General features: G+C 38.6%; 1 protein-coding gene across 4 annotated transcripts; it reads right to left on the bottom strand.

Moving 5' to 3' along the window:
* Nucleotides 1–527: 527 nt before the first annotated feature.
* Nucleotides 528–20,066, bottom strand: LOC145486717 (uncharacterized). Of its 4 annotated transcripts, none has more exons than XM_081465427.1 (6): nt 20,048–20,066; nt 9,543–9,753; nt 6,578–6,778; nt 4,800–4,844; nt 3,676–3,807; nt 528–2,747 (listed from the first exon to the last, which is right to left on the bottom strand). In XM_081465427.1, exons 2-6 carry the CDS (start codon nt 9,706–9,708, stop codon nt 1,990–1,992), a joined length of 1,302 nt encoding a protein of 433 aa, XP_081321553.1. In that variant the 5' UTR covers nt 9,709–9,753; nt 20,048–20,066; the 3' UTR covers nt 528–1,989. The 4 variants fall into 4 exon arrangements, with proteins under 4 accessions (XP_081321553.1, XP_081321552.1, XP_081321550.1 ...); XM_081465426.1 differs by lacking the exon at nt 20,048–20,066 and adding an exon at nt 15,060–15,690; XM_081465424.1 differs by lacking the exon at nt 20,048–20,066 and adding an exon at nt 9,868–10,382.
* Nucleotides 20,067–25,341: the final 5,275 nt, after the last annotated feature.

Genomic DNA, 25,341 nt, shown 5'->3' with positions numbered 1-25,341 from the left:
TGTGTCTTGTTGATGTAACTTTCTTTCATATTGACGGATGCTTCATCATTGAACAAGTCCGGTTGGTCTAAAGGGGGCTTTTTTCTTTAATCGTGACGAAGTGCAAACTTCACATCATGTTGGGCACTGGCACTTTATGACCTTTTCTTCTATATTCTTTTCACTTCTATGCGATAGAAATAACATAGCAACGATAACAGGGTACTATTACCTTTAACAAGGTCATTTTTCTGAAAATCGAGGCAAACTTCAAAGCCAACTTTCAACTCTAGCTACGATGCTTTGCATGTCTGTTGAGAAATTTAACCTGCAAAACGTTGCTATTATTTAGTTTCGGTAAATGAAGAAATTTCTACAAGGTCATTTAGTCTATCATATTGTGATCATGGCAAACTTCAGTGACCAGTAAAGTAAATTTGACAGTAATCCGACGAAGAAGGGTGTACTAAAATCTAATTGAGTGGTTTTGAATTTGTGTGTGTGTGTGTGTGTGTGTGTGGGTGGGTGGGTGGGTGGGGGGGGGGGGAAGGGGGGAGAAGGGGGGAGAAGGGGGTACACCTGAATGCAACGTGGTAGTACTATTTTCCCATCCCTGAGTTTTTACGCCATCAAAAATTGGCTTCATAGGGTTAAAGTGAAAAGCCCCATGGAAATTTGAGAATTTTGGGACGATTTTTAAAATTCGCATGCACATTTTTTGAAAGGAGTGGACAAAAAGAGCTAAGTTTGCGTGTAAATGTTAGTCTCAACACGAGGTGCTTCCTAGGGAATTACTTTAACTATGTAGGGGGTCCACAGTTCTGATTCTTTCCTTAGTTTGACGAGTTTACTTGCGGTAAACAGGTCTTGCATTGGTCAGTTGTTTTGAATTCAGGTCTGAATGGTTTAAAAAGAGTTTCTTCAGATTCAGCGATAACCTTTAAGGTAAGCTCAGATTGTTATGGAAAAAAACTAATCCAAAGGATAAAAGTTTCAGCAACATCACCTATAAAGTCAGGGCTTAAAGCAAACAAGAGAAAATTACATTAACGATGAAAACAAATCACCAATGAACTTGATTTTTATTTGATAAATGTATACTTTTCAAGGAAGTTATGTTACTGAGTCAACTTTCATTCTTTTTTTTTTACACGATTACGTTATTGAAATCATCCATTTTATAATGTACAAGCATTGTTGATCAATTCGGATCCTACTATGTTAATTATTTATCAGTTCTCTTACTAAAGCTATGCATATCAGCTTTAAAAGTACTGAATTTGTCAGTCTGTCACGTTTTCGTTTCTGACAATGCCGAGTGTTTAATACTATTAAACTCTTTGTTATTTTACCCATTAATTTTACAAGCAAAAGTAGAGGGCAAAAGCGGTTACTATAAGATAAAGATACAACGAAGCTCAATGCACTTGTGGGGCACATCGTTACGGAGACTAAACAGAACCGTTAAATAACTCAGCCTTGTTTGGTCTGTCGTTCTTCAAAGAGTAGTTCAATGATCCAGTAAAAAAGTTGAAGCTTTGGTCTGCTACAAAATACTTATCTACAGACTTTACTCTTGTCATCTTTTTTTTTTTACTGTAGCTTACATACGCGGTACACCTTTACTGATTCGACTTGAAACTTTAGAAAGTTACTTACATCAGCGGTCTTAATTGTTATTTTTAACGCAGATATCGAGAGTTAAAATGGATGATTCAACTGTGCATAAGAGAATCAAGTTCAAGTAAAATCACATTTCGTAGAATAACCTTTGAACAATAAAACAGACTTAAAATGCAGAATCAGCTCTCAAATCATGTTCAATAAGTCAAAGTGTCTTCTGACGCGCCCATCAAGTCCTGCCTACAGACCACCGATCAACAGCGGTCCACAGAGCGCTTCCATATAATATTAATATAATATCAAACTTCAGTCAGTCGTTTTCAAAGTCATTAGCCTCTCGGGAGACTATCAACGTTTAATCTTATCATCTGCTCACGTGTGCACGCATCAAAGATTGGTTACTTCTCTGTACTCTTGTATTTTCTGTACATTGATTCGTTTACTACTGTCGCCTCGTTTTGGTGGATCTGGCCTTCTTGGAAGCTGGCTCTCTTTTTGTACTCCACCTGGGTGCGTTGTTGCAGGTTGATCCTGTTTAGGCGGCTCTATGACCCAGTGGATGACATTTTCTAGAGGGTTTTTAGTGATTTTCTTTCGCTTTGCAGCCTCTTCGCTACCCATGAGTCCATTTAGAAGTCGCTCTTCAGCTATTCTTAATCGTTCGTTTTGATTCTCGTCGTATGACCATCTCTTAGAGATACCTCTGTAATTTGGGCTGCGGGGATTACCCACGGTCAAGTGATCGGAATCACCGGAGCTTTCCGAGCAGGAATCGGAAAACGGCAGTGAGGTGTCCGACGATCTGTCGGACGATGGTCGGCTTCTTTCAAATTCCGAGGCATAGAAATTAATGGGCAACGTGTAACTCCTTGTTTCCTTGTTGCCTCCTTCCGAAGGTGTGGTCGTAATGAGGTCCGACTGCGATCGGGGCCTGACTTCGGTATTCTCTGATTTTCGTAAGCCTTCGCTCCGAAGAGAATTACGTTTCTGTCTTTCGCTGACGTACTCGGAGATTTTTGCGACCTCCGTTGCGGAACGTCGCCTTGGTTGGTCTGGGACAGCAAGCCTGGCAAGACCGGATGTGACGTCGTCTGTAGAAGACTTTATCGATGAAGGAGGTGAGTCATCAGTCCTTGATGGGGAGACTGTTGATAAAGAAACACATGCTAGATTGATATTTTGTTCAGTGGCAAAGTCAATTTAGTTTGCATTAACGACAGGTCGTGCAGTATAGTACCCCTGATTAGTTTGTAGCTAAGGTTAGACAATTTTTTTTAGCATACTCTGTAATAGGACCATAAAAAACGACGAAGTATAAACGCGCCAAACAGCAAGATAAGGTTATATTTATTTGCGTTATGATATTGCTCGCTTTCAGTTTTACATGCGTACGACTTTTCTCCGATCCCGTTCAAAAAATCAGCGATGAGTAATTTGCAACCGCTTTTCTTCACAAGAAACCCTGCGAGGTTCTCACACGTCCTGCCCAAGTTTTTCTTTAAAAAAAAAAAGACTCGAGGCTTTCACCATTATATCTCTTGTTGAACTTGCTATTCTTGAAACCCTTCCTGACAACGTTATCTTTTTGTTAAGTGTGACAATGTTTTCGTAAACACGTTACAATAAGCATTGTTCGAACACCTGCTAGGCGATAAATTTATTTTTAGAACTTATTTCCCGCCTGGTCTGAAGCTAATCTCGCAACATCTGAGAGAAGTGTGCATGAAGTAACGCTGCCCCATGTTACTTGTGAAAAATTATACTAGCTATTTGATGAACAGAAATGACGTGACTTCATTAGATAGGAATTTGACTACGTATTTGATCATAATTTGCCTCCAAACGTAGGCTGCCAATAAATTAAATAGTCCTTCTTCTGTCAGGAATTCTGTTATTTTAACGTGAAACTGTACGTATCTATAACGATGGGCAATATCTTATAAAAATACCCATTGAGCCACAGAGCGGCATCGTGCTGGTATTGTTGTCTCCAACACATGATATAGAACTCCACAAATCAATACAATCGGCAATTAAGTCACCTACAGTCAAAACACAAGTCACGAAACTTACTTGCACCTCGTCCAAGTGGACTGGAAGCTCTTTCAACACTTTTCCAAAACTGGTCTGAAAGGTTCTCAAGCGATTTATGATAATTTTGAACGTTCCTGTGCCTGTTCTTTGGGTCTCTAAGGTCACTGTTTTCTGTTGGCGTAATAAACTGATATTAGCCTTGTACACTGTATATATTAAATTTTTATGAATTAAACGCCTCACGTCTTTCATAACGTTTCAACGAAAAAAATATATTGTTGGCCCCGACATATTGAAGAATATGCCATTAACTTACATACGAAATACCTTAAGAAATACCCAGATCTAAATTGCCTTAAATACGTTTACCTTCAGATCATACGCCTGAAAATAGCGATCTCTGATCGTTTAAATTTGTTCTTAGATGTTCTCGGCGTTGTTTTCACAATGTAATTGCTATATATCAGCCAACAAAAGTTAAAAACGGTTCGACAAATTGCGATCCCTAAAACGATACAATGAAAACAGGAAAGGCAAGCCTGAGATAATCACTATTTTAGCAAACTGAAGTCGGAAATTGCGCTTTTCAAGCAACACAAACTGCTAAGACAGAAAATAGAACCTGTCGGAATATAAACTATGAATCAACAAATCAAAATTATGGGGTCGCAAATAACAACAGGAAAGAAGATTAAAATTTCTTGAGTTGTCGCTAGTTTTGTGAAAACACGCTTATGTTGATTTCCGGAGAGCGATTTGTCGTCATTTGGAAATTTTTTGCAATCTAATACCCATCGATAGTGACCTCAAGTGAACATTCACAATTCCGACGTAATGCTTAGCGAAAAACTGTTTGAAAGGCTCATATCGTCTTTAGACTCTTAACCAACGGCTTTGCGTAGTTCGGTAAAGTTCGTTAAAGTAACTCTTCTGCCACGTGTAAATAAAACCAATTTCCCATTTTCTGTGCCATAATTCTTTACTATCGAGGAAGTTTTGCTGAAGTTCAATGGAACAATACGTGAAGGCATGCTTTCTTTCCGGTAAGAAACTCACCAGTGTTAGGGTCGACAAGGAAGCCATGGAACTCGGTGCGATACGAACTATCAAAGTTTAGTGACGCAAGAAACAAAAGAGGAACAACACAAAGTTTACAAACTTACCTGTAGCGTGAGGGTCGTATCGATACAGAGACCTGAAGTAGTTATCTGTGAGAAAGAAAACAGAACAACATCAGTGATTTCAATATACCACACAACGTAGCAATACTTTAGTAGCGGTGTTTAGTTTGTCAAATGACGCTACAGACATCTCAAAGGATAACCTTGGATAAGTCTTGCTCTGACCACGGCGGGCTTGACGGCCAAGTTGTTATTGTGATCGGAAAACTTCGGTTTCACTCGCTTAAACTTCAACATATTGCAACCTTCGCTGCTCCTTTAACATTATCAAACCATCTAACAATGATCTTTTGTCGGTTCACAGTGGTCGTGGAGTACAAAGACATCAAATCTTCGTTGCTATTGTAGTCTATTGTAAATACAGCAAAACCTTAAATGAAATTACAACCAGCTCTTCTTCTCTCACAAACGAGCAGTGCCGAGTCAATTGCTAAATCGTCGGACGTTTGACCACAGTAATCAGTAGCAAATTGACTACTGAACCGAGGCACGTTCTCTAATCCACCGCGCGGTTTTAGAATTTTGCATTGAAGTGTAGATCTCTTGGATATTAATCGTCGATGGGCATGTAGCTGTATTGATTTCTTTTCGCGGGTGGTACACGAGACTCGAAGCGTGATAGTGATGTATCCAGTGCCACAGGTCAGTTCAGGACTCTCCCTCACTTATTTATAGAGATGTAATGACTGAGCGCCTCGAGAACTAAGGATATTAATAGGCTTTTGACTTCATTAAACAAATTACATCTAATTATGCCAAATCATGCGGTCTGGTCCTTTCAAAGCAATCAAAAGGCACGGTTCGTTTACATTCCTGAAGCCAAGGAAGGAATCGTTTCTAAGCTATTAACACAACCTCTCGAAATGACAAACTGATTGACGTTTCTGTTTTTCTTGGCCTCACTTTCTTGTTTTTCAAGTGTGTTTGGTAAATTTTATGCTGCCTCGGGGCGTTTTTAGGCGTGGGAACCAGTCGGAAACAAGGATTGTTTACTCAGTAGTGTCATGCTGTTTGGGTTCACCCTCCAATCCGTCAATCAAACGAGTTACCTTGCAAAAGTTCAAGCAGTAAAGTGAAAGAATCATAGACAAGTTCTTTTGCAGAGAAGAGGGAGACTGCTCTGTTTTTAAGCTTTGCACGGGAAATAAGTTAACTAGTTCGTTTAATAAAACAACAAAGTTAAAACCGCGTTTTGTCCAAACAACAATAGAATGTGTTGTTTTTTGTCTTGTTATTGTTAGGCACTTTCTCTCTTTGAACTGGGTTTTGCCGCCCTCAAACTGGTAAAAAAGAAACAGGGAAAGGCAATTTCCGGGCAGAAGTGAACTGATTATATGTTTTGAACATACGGACATTTTTCCGTCGGCCCTGCGAGACAGGCCGTCTGTTTTTTTTCAATAAGAATCTGATAATATCGATCAATCTTTGAGAACGAAAAACACTGAAAATATGGATGACAGTTCTTTTTTCACCCTATATAACATCTTTTCATAAATTCAACTTATAACTGTTCTAAATGAGCTACTCTCTTTCACGTACACATAGCTATTATGTAGACAACAAATTGCTTAAAATCTTTTGGGATTTTAATCCCAAAAGAATTTAATCTCAAAAGGTTTACCTCGACAAAATAGTCTTTGAACTATCCTTAAGTTCGTTGTGCAAGATACATTTCGTCTTCTTAGGTTTGTACATTGCCAAACACAAAAATTAAAATTTTATGGTCCCGGTGTGATAGGATAAATGTTCAGAGTATTTACCTGTCCTGAAGCCACGAGCAGGTAAGGTGGCCGCGCGGGTCTTGTGAATCTCACTGAGGTCTGGGTGTGAGAGAGAGCTTTGATCCTTGGTTAGTTTCCCGGATGTCAGAGTGTTACTTGAGGTGTTCAAGGATTCATCGGAGCCAGACCCCCCGGTTTGAATCGACTGACTGGAACGCGATTTGGGATCTTGTGGAAGTTCTGCGTTGACAAAAAAACAACAAAAACAGAAATAACTTAAAAATGTTGCAAGGGACTCAATCACATTGACAATGTTTCTGTTTGTGTGAGTTGAATAGTCGTTTTGTTTTGAGGGACCTTATAATAACAGTGTGAGTACGAGATTGAGTAAAGTACGATTTCGAATTTCAATCTAGTTCCGTTCGAAGGTCTCATATCTCCATAATTTCGCTAATCAGCTGAATAGAACTCAATCGGTACTCGATCAAGATACTCTTGAAAGCATAAGGTTTGAAAAAGTGTAGTATTTTTATTGGAATTTTCTCAGGCAAACTGTTAAAGAAAACAAATAAGAGTAATTTTTAACTATAACAAGAAGCTACGTAATAAGACTTCTTCAAGTCTTCCTCTAGTTTCACATTAAAGAAAACAAAACAAGTTCTAAATGCAAGCCAGCGAAAAGGAAGATTATAGAAACCGTTCAAAGTACACATTTAGGTACAAAGCACAGTGGTAAATGACAAAGTTCACGTGTAGTGTACATAGTAACGTACAACACGCTGAGAAGAAACCCGTGCGACATGAAATGCACTAAATCTGTGTATAAAGAGCGAGAAACGAATCACGCGCTACTCGTGGGCGTTATCACATTAGTCGCTACTCAACCATGCACTAGAAGCTATAGTGCAAAGAAATGCGGTATGGAGCAGTTTTAAATAAATATGGTTATTTTTTGACTCCATTTCTTGGCTTGTGCTGCTCAATTTTAAGGCTTTTAAAGGCAATGGACAACCTCGTTCTCAGGGTCTCTCTCTCCCCGAGAGACCCAAAGAACCAGATTTGGCGGCAATGGAGGGGACGCAAACTGAGTTGGGTGAGAGCACGTGTCTGAATCTCCTTAGCAGACCAGTGTCCCGCTGTGAGGGTTGCGTGTCATTTCTTAAAACCGAGGAACAAACGTGCAATAATTCGTGTCATTAACAGAGGCTCCACAGGCTAACTAAACACCCTATGTCTCTCGCTGATACAGCACTCTTGGTCTAAATTTCAGCTTCCTTAGTGGGTTATTTACTTACTATTTTATCTGCTTGCCAAAATGAGAAAAACTGTAAAAAATGATGACTCTACGCGGAAGCGATCTCTTCATTCTTTCTTTTCTTGATTTTAACAATAGAATAATTTTGAATGTTTAAATTTTGAATGAATTTGACTGGCAGACATTCATCCTTCGTTATTATGTCTATTTCTAAAGTTCAAGAACTTTGCGTTGCAAGCATTCCAGGTTTGTTTTGAAATGCAGAGTGGATGTGAGGTAGCTAATTGTCTCCAAGGTTAGGGTCTGTGCCATGTATTCTGACAAGATTATTCAGATTTAAAGCGGTCTTAACTATGTAATCTTGAAGGACTGGATTGCAATTTATTTTCTTAAAGCCGGAAATTTCAAGGAACAATGAATTACATCGATGTTGACCTCCTCTTTAAAAAAATGCTTGGTGATAATTTTCAAGTAATCGTTAATAATGCGCTATGAAAATAAAACATCCAGTTGTTCTTCGATAGAGGGCAACGCGCTAATCTTTCGTGCTTTTCTCTTTATCGACAACTAAAGAGGTGATAACATTCCTTTTAGGAATCAATTAGCAGTTGTCAACATGCTCGCTCGTCATTCCTAGCCAGGAATGCCTTTTAATTAGTCTCCCACTGTGTTGTAAAACGTTCGTTTTTGAGACTCGCATCAGGATATAAAATCCACCGATCGCGTGCAGGAATTTTGTCGCGTTTGTAAAGTGCCCAAGTTATGCGCGAATGTTGTTGAAAGTCTCTTGAAGCTAAACAAACCCTGCATCATTTCGCGATCGATTTGTCGGCTGACAAACAACTCCAAGAGTGGATAAGAAATCTGTTTATTGCGGTTTGCGACATTTGCAACCTTTCCTTGTCTTGATGGCTTCTAGAAGCTGTTATTGTGGTTAGAGTTTACGTAAAACAATTTAATGATTCGCGGAGCATAACGTTACAACACGAAATGTCACGTAACGTTTTCAACAACACATTGATTGATCTTTGTTCAAGGCTTGTTCGCTTTTCCTATGAGACCGCCGCTTGAGCGTAACATGGGCTATACTTCGTCATAATGAAGTTTATGATAACAATATCGAACTCTGTAAACTTTGAAAGAACATAGCAGGAATGCAAAGTATTTGACACGTTCTCTTATTCGATTTTTTTCTCGTGACAGACTGTTCCGCTGGTTTCTAGCTCTACTTCTAGTCTGTTGGAGTTAACTTTAAGCACTCAAGTAGATTTCTTATGTGTGATATGTCAGGAAGAATAAAGAATGTACAATGTTTGAGAGCGCTCAGTCTTTCTTCTTAGCAGTAAGAAAAATTCAGCTGAACCTAATGAAACAAGCAATCACGCGTGGCTTATGTTATTGAATGACTAAACGGCTGCGAAACCATGAACCTGACCTTGTTTTTCCCTACAGTGATGGTGGAAATTATGCAAGTAAACAAAAACTACAAGAATACTTCGACTCAAAATTGAAATGCAGTTTAACTTTTTGCGTTAATGGAAGATCAGAAATGTTAGATTGCTTAAACTTGCATGCTTGTTTTAGCAATTCAATTGCAAATGGCACCTTTGAACAATGGAGACAAGAGATCCAGACTAATCCGCCATACAGCAAAGCGACCGGCTCGAAAGAAGTCTACCCGAGTAAATCAACAGTCGCAGATTCCATAAAGTAACAAGGAAATTCAAACAGTCTGCACTTGATACTCACTCAGACACAGTGGACAAGGTTTGTCTACAAAGAGACACGAATAGCATCGTGGATGTCCACAGGTATCAATGAGCCTTCTCTTGTGTGAATTGTCGTATCTTTCTCCGCAGTCGGGGCAAGTTATAAACTTGGGTGAAGACCACTGAGTTTCCATTGCTGACGGCATTGGTTTTACAAAATGCCGCGAACTCAATTCAATCTTTGCTGTTTACTGAAACATAAGCAAAACAACGTAAGTAAACGACGCTGAAAACTAATGGAGTCTTACTGTACTGCGCAGATTTGCCTTGCAAACTTAGGAGAGAAAATTCGAGAGCTTGTTCACCTGAGATACAGCTGATAACTTGTTTAAGAGTACTTTTGATAAAGAATTTCGATCTGTTATGATTCAACTCTCGAGTGTCCAAGTCTGCCGGGACAAGCTCGGGTGCAATACAGTTATGTAGTCTTGTGACGGACGCAGAAAAAAAAAAAAGCAAAATATAATACCCTCGGTGACAATTGGTTAAATATCCAGGGCTTAATCAATTGATTGGAAAATGCCTTGATTGACAACAGAACAATAGAAGTGTCAAAAGACAAAATCACAAGAAATATTCCTTCAAATGTCCATATATATAGAATAAAGTGCTGACGCGTAACAAGGTTTTGTACGCAGCCCAATCTTGTGGAATTGAAAAAGAAAATGAACATAATATACAGCAATTTTGTGGATTGCGGTAAATTATCGCTCATTGAAATTGGTGAAATCATAAGTAGTCTCAGGATCGTGCCGTTACGGTGGCTTTAAGGCGCGGAATGCAAGCTTCCAGCGGAGCAAACGTTTGCCTCAAGCACGCTTTTTTGGAAAGTTATTGTTCTAAAAATGAATTGCTGTAACGTTTGTAATATTTACCTCCCTCACTTTGAATGGGCTCGAGACGAACGTACAATTTGCAAAACATTTTGAATTTCCTTATAGACATCGAAGTGACAGAGATTAAATGTTGATCTCAGTGTCTAATCCATTTTGTAAATGCTTTTCTTTTTAAAGTGAGTGTCGTCTAAAGATAGATTGGAGTATAATCTCTCTGGACAACGTGAAAACGCTCACGTTGACCTAGACCCTAACGTGCGTATGGCTGATTCATCAAAAGGTGTGGATGCTACCGTGATTTTGGAGCTAAACCCTCGCAAACCGCACTACTTCAACTGTCTGGCTTTTCCACTTACGTCACCGCAAGTGCTGGCGAAAAAGTCAATTAGAAGCTGTAGAACTTGAAGTATCAATCACTTAAAATGAACCAATAGGCACGCAGAGATTCGCATCGGCGATCGGTCAAGCTATCGGCACGCGGCAAAATAAACTTGCCGAAATGGAACATTTATTTGATCTTCAAAACAAGCGGAAATCTTGTTAAAAAGTAATTAGGCTGAAAGGCTCTGCTAAATAAAAAAACGTTTCCAGGCGCAGCAAGAAGAGGCAAAGTCTAAATTGCCCACACATTTCAAAATACACCTCTCCTGTAGTGAATATATTGCTCCACCCTGACACAAATGTAGTCCTATAAATTGCAAATTAGTGTCACAAGACTTTGGAATTCAGATTCTATTCTTGACCTTAAAACAAACTTTTTTTCCTTTTTGCTATTACGCGGCCATTAGCTTGTTGTTGTGCAATAGCCTACCCTAACGTTGGGAAGAGAGAGAGAAAAAAAAAAAAAACACTGGGAGCTGATAAGCTTTTTCCATCGCTCATAGGTACGCTATGGTGTCCACAGTTTAAGTAGCGCTCATTTGTCGTCTGTGGGCGTGGTAATTTATCTTCTCCTGTGATGTCGGGAAAGACGTTTCTCTTCATAGAATCACTACATTTCGCACTTGACTCAACAAAATGATATGGGTGAATTTGAAAGCGAATTACGTATTAACAAAAATACTATTGCTGCCAAACTAAGACAATACGAGAAGCTTTCATAAGTCCAATCTAAAGTAGCACTTTTAAGGTCATGAGTACTATCTATGGCCGAAAGAGATTCTTGTTCTAGCTCTTTATAAGTGTTTTTATTTTTTATTTTTTATAAATATTGAGAACCCTAAAGATAACACTTTACTAAGATGGAAAAACGCCAAAGACTTAGCAAAGAGCCAAGGCGGTCACCAAAAACGAACGCTAACATTTTAGAGAGATTGTTCCAGAAGCCGGAAAACTAAAAACAAACTTAAATTTTTAAGATGCCTCGTTCTTGACGTAACTCTTTTAACACTTGCCTTTAAGCAATTTATTTGTGTTATTTTTATAATACCAACTGCTTGTTGCGTGTTTAGTGTAATAAGGCATTCATTTGAACAATTATCGTGCTACGCTGAAGAGGACGATGCTTTCAACCCACTCTTTGTGTGGTTTGTTTTGTCTTATCACGCCCACGAACATTGAATCAGCTGTCACTCTCGTTCAAGAGGTTATTTTCAACCGCACACTCAGAAAATGGGCAAAACTTGAAAATTTACCCAATTTGAGGTGTTAAAACAAAGAGAAATAAGTAAAGTATCTCCGTTGCCTTCATATCCCCCAATGATTGCGGTAACTTCGCTCGAATGCATGTCCTTCGGCGAAAAACGTTCAACTATTGACATCGAACTCTTGTTATATGAAGGGCAATAGATTTTCGGCCCCCAGAGTGATTCCCACAAAAACCAAATATTATTCGAACAAACGTCGATAGTAGATTTTAAAAATAAAAGACTAAATAAAGCCCAATGGAATATTGGTGCTTTTCAACAAAACAGGTATAAGCATGATAGTTGTGAATGGTTATCGTAGCACTATTAGCCTGACTTATCCCGCACGAAGTCTTAGAACGCGGAATGGAAACTTGACAAATTGTACTCTAGTAGTCCCTGATGCGTAAGATGTTTAGTCCTTATTGCTTTATTTTTCTGTAATCGTGACAATCTCACAAAAATATTTCGAGAATGGGTACTTATGCTACGTCAAGCTTTGTTTCGTTCCATACGACCTTGTAATACTAAGTAAAACTTGATTTAATTGTAAAATTCAATAATTGTATGTTTAAGTATCAAACTTCTATTCTGCCTTCCTCTTTACCCTTTAATCCTCTCAAATCCACTTACCTCTTATTTGGAAAAGATTTCGCTATGAAAGAACGTAATTTTGTACGAAACCGAACTATGCTATAACATTCAGAGAGTCAATCACTGAATTGACGCGTTAGTTAGTTCCACTGTGTATATTATGCTCGGTGACTGTCCCTGTATATTGCCAGCTCCACAGTTAATACTCCAAACAAATCTTTAATATGAGCTTTATAAAGGGTGGTATTTGGTTAAGAATTCTATTCGAGAACACTTTATATATAGAGAGACTTACGTCCGTTTCTCGTGAAAGCCTCACCCACGACGGTTTCCGAGGCGTGATTTTAAAACCGGCGTCTTGTACTCAAGTATTGCTGAGCAAAAGGAGGAAGTGTTTTGAGTATGTTGGAACAAACTTCTTCAGTTTTACTGACGTGGAACCCCGTGGCCGCTTGTAAACGTTTAATAAAGTTAGGTCCTAAAATTGCTCAGTGAAAATCAATAACTCTAAACGGCCTCTTTTATAAAAATGTTTTTAATAAGCATCTCTTTGTTCTCAGCGGGATTTTACCTTCGCACTCTGACTATAAATAGTGGTATTGTTTTTAAAGACGAAGACGAATAAAATATGGGTTCATCTTATTGATCGTGGGCAACTGCCTTCGAATGGTTAGTGCAAGTTCAAGTTTAAGTTCAAGTTTCTTTATTTATTTCATGAAAATAGCTATTCTTCAGTTTTGTAGTCCAACAAATCTATTCCCCAATTCTGAATCAAGTAAACAGTCAATAAAATTTGTAAAAACATTGAAAAATAAAAAGCATTATTGCGTGAAGCGAACTTACTGGATACTATAGCAAGCTGTAGCTCTTTATTGTAAGTTTTATACCGCCTATTACAAAGAATGCGAAAACTTGTATTGTATCCTGCGAAATCTAGTTTATCCTGTCGTAAGTAAACTGTAATAGCCTTTGACAGCGTCACACAACTAAGCATTCGTCAGCACTATAGTTTCCACGGAAACATAATCGAAAATAACGGAAAGCATTTCCGCCGTTGTAAATCGATATTTGTCAATATGTGTTATAAACCTTCAATTTTAACACAAGATATTTGAACTCTCTAAGCAAGTTATAATTTGAGCAGTTGAGTATTGCCAAAAATGTTTCTTGAGGAAAATTAGGTAAAAAAGCGCTAGAAGACTATTACGGAAGTGTTTTCTAGTCAACGTCACCGCCTATCAGACGAACGAATATTAATAAAAAAGACCGCGTCGACAATATTTTTTTACCATCAGCAAGGACAGACAAATTATTCAACATGATCTGATTTGACGAACACTCGGGTGTGATGAAACGGTCCACAGTATGTTATCATCTGATAACAAGACACTCACATGACCATTGAGTATTTTCGTTATGGTTAAATTTTACGTTCGCCAGACGCGTGAAAAACTTTTAGAACAAAACATCGCGAATTACCTGTCCTAAGAGCTAATAAAGGGTTACCTCAGTAGTCGTAAATAGAGACCAACTGCGACTTTTCTCACACAATAAACAACCGGAAGACTTTGTACTACATGACTCATCAAAGTGAGAACATCGCGTGAGTGAAATGTAGCATGAAAACTGACTACCTCACTGAACAGACCGTGCAACAAGCGGAAAGCCAAAGTGATTGCAACAAAGTTTCTTATTTTGTAGATGAGTTAATAAATCCGGCTCTAGGAAGCAAACAGTTAGTTTCTGATTGTTGTTAAAAGTGGCAATTCACTTGACTGTCAGTAACTTTCAATGATTAATTCTCAATATTAAAAAAGGACTTTATAAACCTAAGCAGTGATTATCCTTGAACAGTGTGTTTCATACTTAGAAAGAAATTCTTACTAAAACTGTGTATAAATGAACTTGGCTAAAAAGGCAAATTATTGTCCTATAACTGATTTAAAATCGGTTGTGGTAGCCATTGACGAATACTGACTTTATAGTAGAGAGTTTTCCATTTATTTCTGCTCTGCTTCTGCAACAAGCTGGAAATTGCTGGAACGCTGTGTCTGCCTTTGGTTCGTTTGTTTCGACGAAGACCTCAACGAGCTTTCTAAACGTTTGATCTTTTTCACCAGAAATATTTATCTAGGATTTTGAAAAGGTCGACCTCATGTGCAGCTGTATGGATAACGCGTGCCATTTACTGTCACAAATGAGCGCTTTACGACTGAATTGACACTGCACGCGATGACAAGAGCTAATAAAGGGATTAAAATATCTACCCGATGTTTAAATATCTCACGACCCTATTGTCTATAAAACATCTAAGAAACACCATAGAGTTATCCAACTTTGTCCGTGTTGGAAATCCAATGAGGCTATCCAACTTTGTTCGTGTAGTTTGCTTAGAACTATAAAATGTAAATGATATTTATGAGTTAATGCATGAGTTCGTACCTTTTGAATAGCTGTAAATATTCTTTTGAAATCCTCTTGTCCTAAGCAATAGTGCTGTGATCGGTTGTTCTATAACGGGCACTAGTTGACATCTCGCTGTTCAGAGTTATTATGGCAACAACTTGGTGAGAACCATTTTATATTTCGCACAAGAAAGGCTGCTAATAGGGTGGGTGGATGTCATCATCTTTGACGTCATAAGTTTCTATTTGATTTATTTTCAGTTTATTCCTTTGTTTCTGATCTCATTAAGATACAATCTCGAGAGGCCAATAATATATTGCGCCAAAGTCTATTGTTCTTCTGAATTGTTTCGTGTAAGATGCAGTCGTTCTGCGTCAAATAACTCACAAAATGGCGGAAGCCCAATTTACGATTTGAACCGACGTCACCCGAAGGTCGAACGAACAAATTAAAGTTGGCGGCTGACGAAACTTGATCGTAAAAACCAGAATAACTGTTTTGTTTCAAGCAACTCATTCGTGACAGCTCGAGTGTGTTATGAACAGAGCCGAAGATTTCCGAAATCGCAACGACTCTTAATAACTTGTGACCTTGAATGACACAATAATGTTCTTTCGGCAGTTACGCTTATTCTACTAGTGAGTAGACACTGGCTATCAGGTTTGATTCGTCCAGTAGCTTCCAGTGGGTTATACATTTTATTTTTTTTCCCAAAGCAATTTAACCACCTTAAAGTTAACGTTTGTTGCCTAGGTAACCCACAAATATTGGTCACGTGGACAAAAAGGAAACCACAAACCTTTTGTAATTGAGGGAAATGGGGCAAAGTTTTAACAGAAAACATAACAGGAAGGTTTACATTATTTATTACTTAAGCTAGACAGACAGCTTTGAAAACAATTGTCCTACGATTTTTGCTTTGATGGGAGATGTACAGAAACATCATGGTGGAGCATTGTCAGAAAAAAAGAGTTCCGGAAATGACAGTGGGATGATCAAGGGATGAAAAATGATATGAATAGTAATGCAAAGTTCTTTTACACAACGACGAATTGAACAACAACAACAACAACGACGCCGACGACAAAACAAAAGAGATTTCCATCCGGTTGGCAAAAAGGCATTATGAATATTTAAGTCATGACACGATTGGCTCAATGTTAAATGAAAAAAATTTAAAAGAAAACAGAACGAAACAAAACTCCGAGTGAAAATAAGACAGAACCTTTGTCCAGCTAAAATGAATGCTCAGCAGAAATTTTTTTCGAAGGCCCAGTTCACACCAACGACATGACGACAAGCCTCATGCTAATGTTTTATGTCCCTAGTGTGAACAGCACAATAAAATGACAAAGCAGGAACAAACGAATAAACATTACCGAATGTCATGAAGTCGCTATGATGAAGGAGACTTAACTGTGGCATAACAAATTACATCAGGGAAGTCATGAACACTTGAAATAGGGCACAAACTCTAAGGAATAACGTATTGACTGGAAAATAAACTGTCAGGGCAAGTTATACAGGGGTATATATGCACCATTTAAAGATTCCTATTAAGTTTGGGTTATACTTGGGGTTAGGAAAGAAAGGACTTTGCTTTGACTGAGTGAAACAACAACAGAAGTTCCTTCCCTCTCGCAAATTGTGGAGCTGCTCTGTCAATCAGTTTAGCTTTGCTTTATCGTAAAGTTAACCTAACAAGGGATTACGCCTCTCATTGAATGAAGAAAGATAACCCCTTTCTGTCGAACTCAGTGGAACATTGTGGACAGTGTCGATTTTTGATGGGGGTTTGATATATATTATTGCTGGAGTGTTACTATGGTTACTCGTTCTCTGGCTATACAAGTACAGGGGAGTGTGCACGTTGTAAAAAATCCGGATAGCAGAGGTACATCACTGAGATCGTTGAGTTACCAAGCAGCTTTTAACATCCATTCAGTTGCCGTTTTGGTGATGAATTAACACTTTGTAATTGTTATATAAAACGAGAGGCCAAAAAATTTCAATTTCCGGTATATTTTGATCTTTTAAAAGAATAAAAAAGAAACACTCTTTCCATGCAAGGTGGAAAAGGTGGAAGCTTTCGTCAAACCCCGAACCCTTTCAACGACACATATGTTTGTAGTACCAGCGCGGGATTACCCGGGGATAAAGATTGAAAGAGTTTACTCTTGTGCCTGCGATAACAAATTCACCCTGGTGGAAGAACCGTCACCCCGGGTCTTATAGCTTGAACGTTGTTAAGTGTGTTCAAATGTCTTTATGTATAATTGATTAGTGGGAAATAACAAGCTTCAAAACATTCTTATAGAGCCGGGGGCGTAATTTTCACGCCTCCGCGGCTTTCTTGTTAGACGGCAAACCGAAGGTCACAGCAATCAACGTGACGTCACATTTCATTTCATAAATGAATTTCCCGCTGTCACTAAAATGTTCAGTGCTATGTTTGTAACACGTAACCGGTTTCCTTCGTTCACAATACATAACTTTGCGGTCATCAAAAATTTGTTGATCGTTAGAAAACAAGTCAAATGATTGTGGAAAATTTCTTCTCTTTGCAATGACCTGTTCCTAACAATTACGTCACTACACATGACTTTGTGAAGCTGAAATCAGGAAGTCACACCGGTTTATTAGTCTTAGAGTTTTGTTAAACCATTTGATCACAAGTAATGAGTGTTCCTAAAGTAGAGGTATGGTTTGAAATGCATTACCCCATCAAAAGAAAACAACGATGCCACGCTTTTTCATAATTAAAAATGTTGTAAATATTCGTAAGGCGATTTGTAGTTTCATTTCCGATTGACGTCAATGGTTCCCAATGGAACACAACATGGAGTCTTGTTTTTTTCGAACTGAACTTGTTTGGTTTTATTTTATGTCAACAAGTTATGTGACTTTGTCACGTACAAGTGATAAGCTCTCCGTAAGCAAATAGCAATTCAATAGAGATTTACTTTTCATTTTGGTTTTCAATCAAAAAGATTTTTCAAGACGTCGATATCGATTGAAGTACAATATCCTCTGCCAATATCGTAAAGACTACTTTTAGCATTGTTCCAGGTCGCAAAAATACTTTTCTTAACTACTGCTTCCTTTCTTAACGTTACATGCATTAAAATTAAGCTACAAAGCAATTAATTAAAAAAAGGAAGGAAATAAAACAAAATAACATATTGTTTAAATGGATAGAAACTGCTTGATAGTTTAACACACCCACATTCCGTCCGTGATTTTCGATGTGATCATAAGTACATAAAAAATGTCTCATAACCGTGGGCTGGTGAGGAAAAAACATAGTCTGTTGGACTCTGTAGCATAAACCCAAGAAACAAAAGCTTATTTAGCTAAGGATTTCCATTTAAAAGACGATTGCTAACAGGTCATTTTGAACAGTCAGCAAAATGTCAACGAATCTTTGTCTCACTGAAATGAAGTATAATGCACTAATAGTTCTTCGAGGTGGTCAAGGCTAGTTTTATTAACATTGCCTCGTCATTCATAAAAATAAGCTCGAGAGCTTTACATTAATCCAATATCTAAGAAATTAGTGTGAAAAGTTAAAGTAATCGCTGAGACAAACATACTTTCAGAACAAGCAACTTCTTCAGTGTTAAATTTTTCCGTCAATTTGTATTTCCTTTTGACTCTCACAATTATGGTTAATGGCACAACGTCCTCTGAAAACCACCTGAGAACCTCTCAAAACAGTGGGCGTTATCAAAACCCTCTTATGAAATAGGCAACCATATTTCCTGGCAAACGAATGCTGCACGAAAGCTGAGGGACTTTTCTAGGACGTTTATTTGAGCTGTATTCCTGTTTAACAACGGTGCAGTACCATCTGCCGTTCGGCTTCTTTTAGGAATTACACGTGTTCACGCGTGACGCATGCCCTTGACTTTGGACTGTCTTAACACACTAATGCTTATTTGTTTTTGAGGAGAAAAATAAAAGCTGGGACTCGTGGTCTCTAGTTCGAGGTCGAAAGATCTTGTTACGAAAAAGATAGAAGTCAGGATCAGCGAAACTTGCTCTTTATGAGAAAGGTTTGAAGCCATGACAGCGAAGTAAACATTGATCAGTGACCAGTATTTTATGGGAGCTGTACCGGCACTAAGGAAATACGTTCCTGAGAGAGAACGGTTGAAAAGCGTTACTCATATATAACATGAGACGTGGGATAAAATAACTCAGGACGTGAACCCTTCTAAGCACAAACTTCCTGTAACCCCTGCTGTTCATTGCTACAAGCGACATGTTGAGCCTGAAAATAAATCTTTCTTGCTAGTGGGACCGCTAAGTACTTTAAATTTTGTACTTCAATTTCTACAAGAACATTTTGCACTTTGTTATCGGGTAACATGATATATATTTGGAAAAAAGACCGACATCTGCGTGTAATACGTTGCGGCGGAAAGAGATAGCGCGACAACTAGCCGAATTTAAAAGTGGTTGTGGCCTGTTATTTTCCTCCTTGTTCTCAAGTTTTCTCTGAGATATGAAAGGTGAATATTTGAAAAATATATAATCCAGGATTAACTAGTAGACTATCCATACCAACGGGGCTAAGCAAGTGGAAAATTGTTCCCCTTAAGCTCGTCATTAGCATGTGAGTGAAAACAGATTGCAACTTAGTTATTTCCTAGGAAAACTCAACTGGATAGTGCTCCTCAATAAATACACGGAAAATTTATGCAAGGCTAGGGATGAATGGGCGCAAAACTTTGATATTCGGAAGATAAACATGCAACTAGTTGTTATTTATGAAGATTTGCCCAAGAGAAGGAGCAGTGTGTTTGTCAAGGATAAAAACCCGCCGCTTTGAAATCATGCGAAATATTAAACGCTACCTCCAATCCTCTTTGTGACGCAATAGAAGGACTCGACAAAGAGATTGCTTACGTAATATTGGCGACTAGCGAGCTAAATGATAGTTATTATGGAAATTTAAAGCATAGAATTTATTTTCTTTTATATAGTAAAGGAAACAAAGCACACAGCGTTACAACACTTACCTGGCTGAAAAGGAAAAGTATCCCACTGCAAATCCCTCACTTTGATTTTCAAAGCAGAGCGTATGTTCACCGTCCAAGTCCTGGATACAATTGAGACGCAACCAGAAGGAAATTGGTTTATCTTCAGCGCATATTTTTACACCGCGTGGGTAGAGACATGCGTCCACTAAAAATAAACACTCACGCCCGAAACTATTTTAACTTGTTTAGATTGGATTTCAAACCCAGGGCAACAATGTGTACGATAAGACCAGAGTGTCTACAGACTCAATCTACGTAAAACTTACATCCTCTTTCAACTTGGATAGTTATATCAAGCATCCGCCAGGGAAACCAGAGCGGGAGAATGTTTATTTGGCGCCGAACTAATCCATTAGGTTTTGAAATGTTTACATATTTTTCTTTATGAACACATTTTCCGCACTTTTCTTGTTTTGTATTCCATCCAGGAACTTACTGGAATACTGCAGGTTCTTTGAAGTGTAAACAAGGCAAACCTGTAGGTAGAACTTGCCAACCTTTCTAAAGAATTCAAGAGTTTTTTTTGCCGAAATTATCTCCTGTTGGTGACCTCGTGCCTCATTTTATTGGAACTTGACCGACATCTAATCATATTTTCCCTCCTTTTTCCCCTCTGGCCCTGCACGCTATTGCGGTCAAGACAGCAGAACTTGTGCGTAGGTTGTTTCCTGAAATGTTGAATTTTCAATTTAGCACGGACTCTCCCCGTAACCCAACAAAGGTTTCTCAAGAAATCCCTTTCCAACACAATAAAATCGAGGAAGCAAACAAGGTTCGATCTCTCTTTTAAAGTATTGGGACAAAACAGCAACTGAAGATGCACCGAGTAAAACAAGGCAATAGGAGGTAAAGAGGAATACAGTTATAGTATACAGAGAACTTATAGAGAACCTTTTGTTCTTAACCTGCAGTAAGTACCAGGCCTAAACCTCAGCTTGCACGTAGGTGAAAGGAAATCAATAGCAAACAAAAAATATTCTAAAAATTCAAATTATTCAAAGACATTTAATAGACCTCAATAGAACGCGCAGTTTACACGATGCATAATACGGAAACATTTAATACTTCTCTCATGTGAAAGCAGACACCTACTTGACACTGCTTGTATATTTAGGGAGACCAGAAAGCGTGGGAAAGGTCGAAGAATAAATTGTGTGTGAAATTCGAGTGAACTCAATGATCATACAAAGAATAGCTATTGAAGAGACAGAAATAGATCCTGTGCAGGTTCGAATTTGCGGATATAAATTTTATATTCTCATCTTTGGTTTTTATCAGCACTTGCTAAAACGCACATGGCGGAAACAAAGACAAAGATATCGATAACTCAACCTAAGGCAACGGCAATTAAAAAGCCAAATGACGCCATTTTACATGCTGGTTGTCATAGATTGAAAAGATTTTGGAAGGCTAATAGAATTGTTTATGTGAAAATGTGTGGTACCATAACTTGAAGTAAAAGAAAAGAAAACAAACAACCAAACAAAAATACTAAACAAACAAAACAAAGGAAGGAAAGACATGATCTGATCAAAAATGTTAAAAAATATATCAGTAACTCGTTGTCGCTTTCTAAGAAATTGATGATCAGAGAGAAAAGTATTTTTTACTTCTGAAACTCATTGATAATTCATCAAATTTAAAGGAAATTATTACCGTGAGGGTGTTTGGATGTGCGATCTCAATTAGCATTGACTTTTTTCTCCTTAGTCAGCATAGTTAGTACAGCGACTGGCCAGTCCCCTCTACTAACTATGGTTTTAGTTTCGATTGAGAAGGTAGACAGTGATTGACCACATTTCCAAACACCTCGAGGTTCGTCAAAAATACTCCGCTACGTATCGGTTTTTCAACTGTCTTCTCGTTGTTTAGAAATGTGGTCAAACACGGTCTTTCGTGTTTCATGTCGCGATAGATATAATAAATAATAACTTTATTTAAGTGTCAGGGTAGGTACTTAGCTTACAGAAGCTAATTGGGGACACTACTACGTTACAATGTATTGAGATTTAAAATGTACAGTTAAGAATACGAATTAAAATTAATTGGGTACACTCGGAATAAGTAAGAATAACTAATTATAAATAATATAAAAACTGTTTCTGAAATTACAAATACAGTATAATACAAGAGAGAAATAAAAATTGATATTTAAGTGAGTAGTTCAAAAATTAAGAAGTGCATATAAGACAGTTTGAACACGCATCCTCGAGCGTCAGGCACCAGTAGAGTCCCGCTATCTCGTACTCTCAAGGTAAACGAAAAATAGTTTGAGATGTCGGGGCCTCGAGAACCGGTAGGCAATGACTGGTAAAAGCATATCCGGGGGAAAATGACTTGAGCTCGAGACAATCAACCGACTTCGAGATAGCGAGGTTCCACCGTGCTAAACAAAATTAAACTGGTACCTTGCCTAAACTACGCATCAAAAAGTTGGAAAAACATCTTCGTGTTCAATGCCTTCTTGTTGACGTCTGATGTCAACAGGAAAGGCGCTATGGAATAACAGACGAAAACCTTTGATCGTACTCCTTAGAACCTGGTGATGATAAGAAACTTGAGAAGGAATTGGACAGGTCTCCAAGGAGGTCTACCGCACATTACGTAATTCCTTGGTCTGAATATTATCTTCATTACACGTGAGCTCGTTTCATCATGGGTGGGATGCTGCTGAAAATATGATTATCTTTCTCAAATTGCAATTTCAAACGTTGGTCCTACAATGTTTGCGTCATTGTGGTTAAGTCCCCGGTTAAGTCATTATCACTGGTAAAAATGACGACTGTTACATTTGATTAGGTCTTCATCAAGTTGTTCTGAAGTGGACACCAAGAGTAAGAGTTTAAGGAAATAGGAATATCGCATTAACCTTGTGGTATTTCCGTATTTTGTCGTTTTACGAAATGCTTGTGTGTATGAAATCTCATAACAGTAATTGTGAGTTGGAAAACACTAAAGAGGCGAGAGCAATAAATGAAAAAAAAAAAAGCACGGAAGTTAATATCGTGGAAGAGGAAGAGATAAAGAATGAGGAGGTTTAAAAAAATTAGGCTCAGTTTTTCACTAATACGTACTCCATCTCATGCTGTCGATGCAAATGGGGTTCAGGGTGTAAACTGGAGAGGGACAATTATCCTGAACAATGAAATTCAAATTACTGTTTCTTTCGTTATTTCCTTCCCTGTTTTCCGCAAGGTTACATGTGTAAATAGAAGCTTAAAAATATGTAACCATTGAAAGGAAATACGTACTTTATTGAGACAACAAGCAAACCAGATGTAATTCAGTTTAGTCCTGTTGCTGCCAAGTTTCTACGGCTGTGGTATAAAAGCAAATAACAAACAGTTTCTGCACACGTCCGAGGAATCAGCTGTTATCAGTGTTAGCAAGAGAAAAAGCCACCTGTAGGTCACCTAAAAGCAAACAATTAATCTGCAAGAATAAACCGCGCTGCCTTGGAAACCGGCGACGAAAGTCTCAAAAGTCCGTCTGAAAGGATACAGCGATATTTAGACACAAAGGCTAGTGGGGCCGAGCAAATAACTGAAACAAATAATTCAAATTGAACATAAAATTGTTAAGAATTCCAACTGGCTGGAGGCAAACCAGTTGGCTATTTAAGAGCGTGGCTGAGGATTTGAACTCGGCGCTACGCGTACGCGCGCGGGACGATGGGAAGGGGGAAAGGGCGGAAGCCTCTCTTCCCTCTTCCCTTTCCGGCATTTGCCGCGCGCTACCGCTATTCTGCGGAGCAGAGAGTAGCGGGGAAGTAAGTCGAGAAGTCAAGATCAGCGCCAGTTTTGCCCGCCTTAGGTACGGTAACTGCGATTGGATGGCCGGAACCAGTATTGAGGGCAGTTCGAGGCTGCTGTACTGTTCGTACTGAGTGGAGGAGTTGTCGTCCGTGCAACCCGTAAGTGAATGCTTTGCGCGAATGGCCCGGGTTTTCATTTGGGTGCAGAGTCACTCAGAGTGCGCAGTGTTTGTTGTCCGAACTGCAGAGTTTCATCGGTTCGACAAAGATCGGATGGCTTGGAGAAGAGCGTCTTGCATGACCCCAGGTGCAGGAGCGCACGAGTTTCTGATGTTTAGGTGTTCCGCGACCAGGGCACTTATTCTTACGTTTTTAGAGGATATCACGTTGAAACGAGCGGACAAAGGCCAGCGGGCGGAGAGTGTCAGCGATAACAGATGAAAAGATCGAACAAAAAACGGCGGTAAGCGAAGGTACGGTGGAATGCAATGGTAGGCAGATGCTGGAAAACTCGCAACGGACAGATTTATTCCCACTGATTTTGTTTTTAGTTGCTGTGTTGTTGGTGATGTTCGCTCTACAAGGTATTGGTAAACGTAACAACATTAACGACAGGAACAAAGATAAGTTCTAATTCACACTTTCGTGTCATGATTTCTTTTGTGGAATGTCAAGAATATCGACCATCTATGAATTCAACTTCATCTAAAATTAGAAATGACCTACTGAACAAAACAAAATGCAGACATTCCCAGCGAGGCCCATTTGGAATCATCGTAGACCTTTGACTGAGCCATTCATAGTAAAGAACCACATTACAGGTGCATTTGACTCTATCCTGATCTCTACTTTCTCCTGTATTGGATTGCAGGGGAAAACCCTCTCTCATCACGGTGTCCAGTCCATTGTACACATTCTTGGATTCAGCGGAGTTTTATAGCCACTCGATTGAGTCACTCGATGACCAAGATAAAGATGTAGTACAACTTTTAAAAACGTTTTAGGAATAGGCGTTGTCTCAGCGAAAATATAGTTAGCAAAAATAGCAAAAATATATGTATTATTACTCTTAACAAAAATATATGCATTATATCACCCATTTCACTTTTTTTTGTCATCGTCCACGAGAAATATTTTCTATAAAACAAGGTGTAGGACTGTTTGTTCGGAATTTTCTCAGCAGTTTTATCTAAAATTTATCAAAAGAGTACTCCACAGTAAAAACCTTTTGTTTTACGTGTGAAAAATTCTGCTTATGGTTTGCTATGCGAGTCCGAAATTGGTAACAATATCGTTCCGTAGTTTTGATCCAGCTGAATACGAACTTAATGACGTTTATCTGTTTGAAATAGAGAGTTATGATCGCTCCATGGCTTCTTAAGCGTAACTGAGAGACCAACACACAAAAAGAAGACTCGGATACAAGAAGGATGCACCTCTTATTAGTGAAAAAGACCATGGGGCCATCCTTATGGTTGGAAGAAACTTTTATTGGAAACTTGTGCCTCACGGAAAGAAC

The sequence above is a fragment of the Orbicella franksi genome, chromosome 5, assembly GCF_964199315.1.
Source record: "Orbicella franksi chromosome 5, jaOrbFran1.1, whole genome shotgun sequence".
Lineage (NCBI taxonomy): Eukaryota > Metazoa > Cnidaria > Anthozoa > Scleractinia > Merulinidae > Orbicella > Orbicella franksi.
The sequence above is the reverse complement of the archived record's forward strand: the minus strand, read 5'-3'. Positions and strand labels throughout refer to the sequence as shown.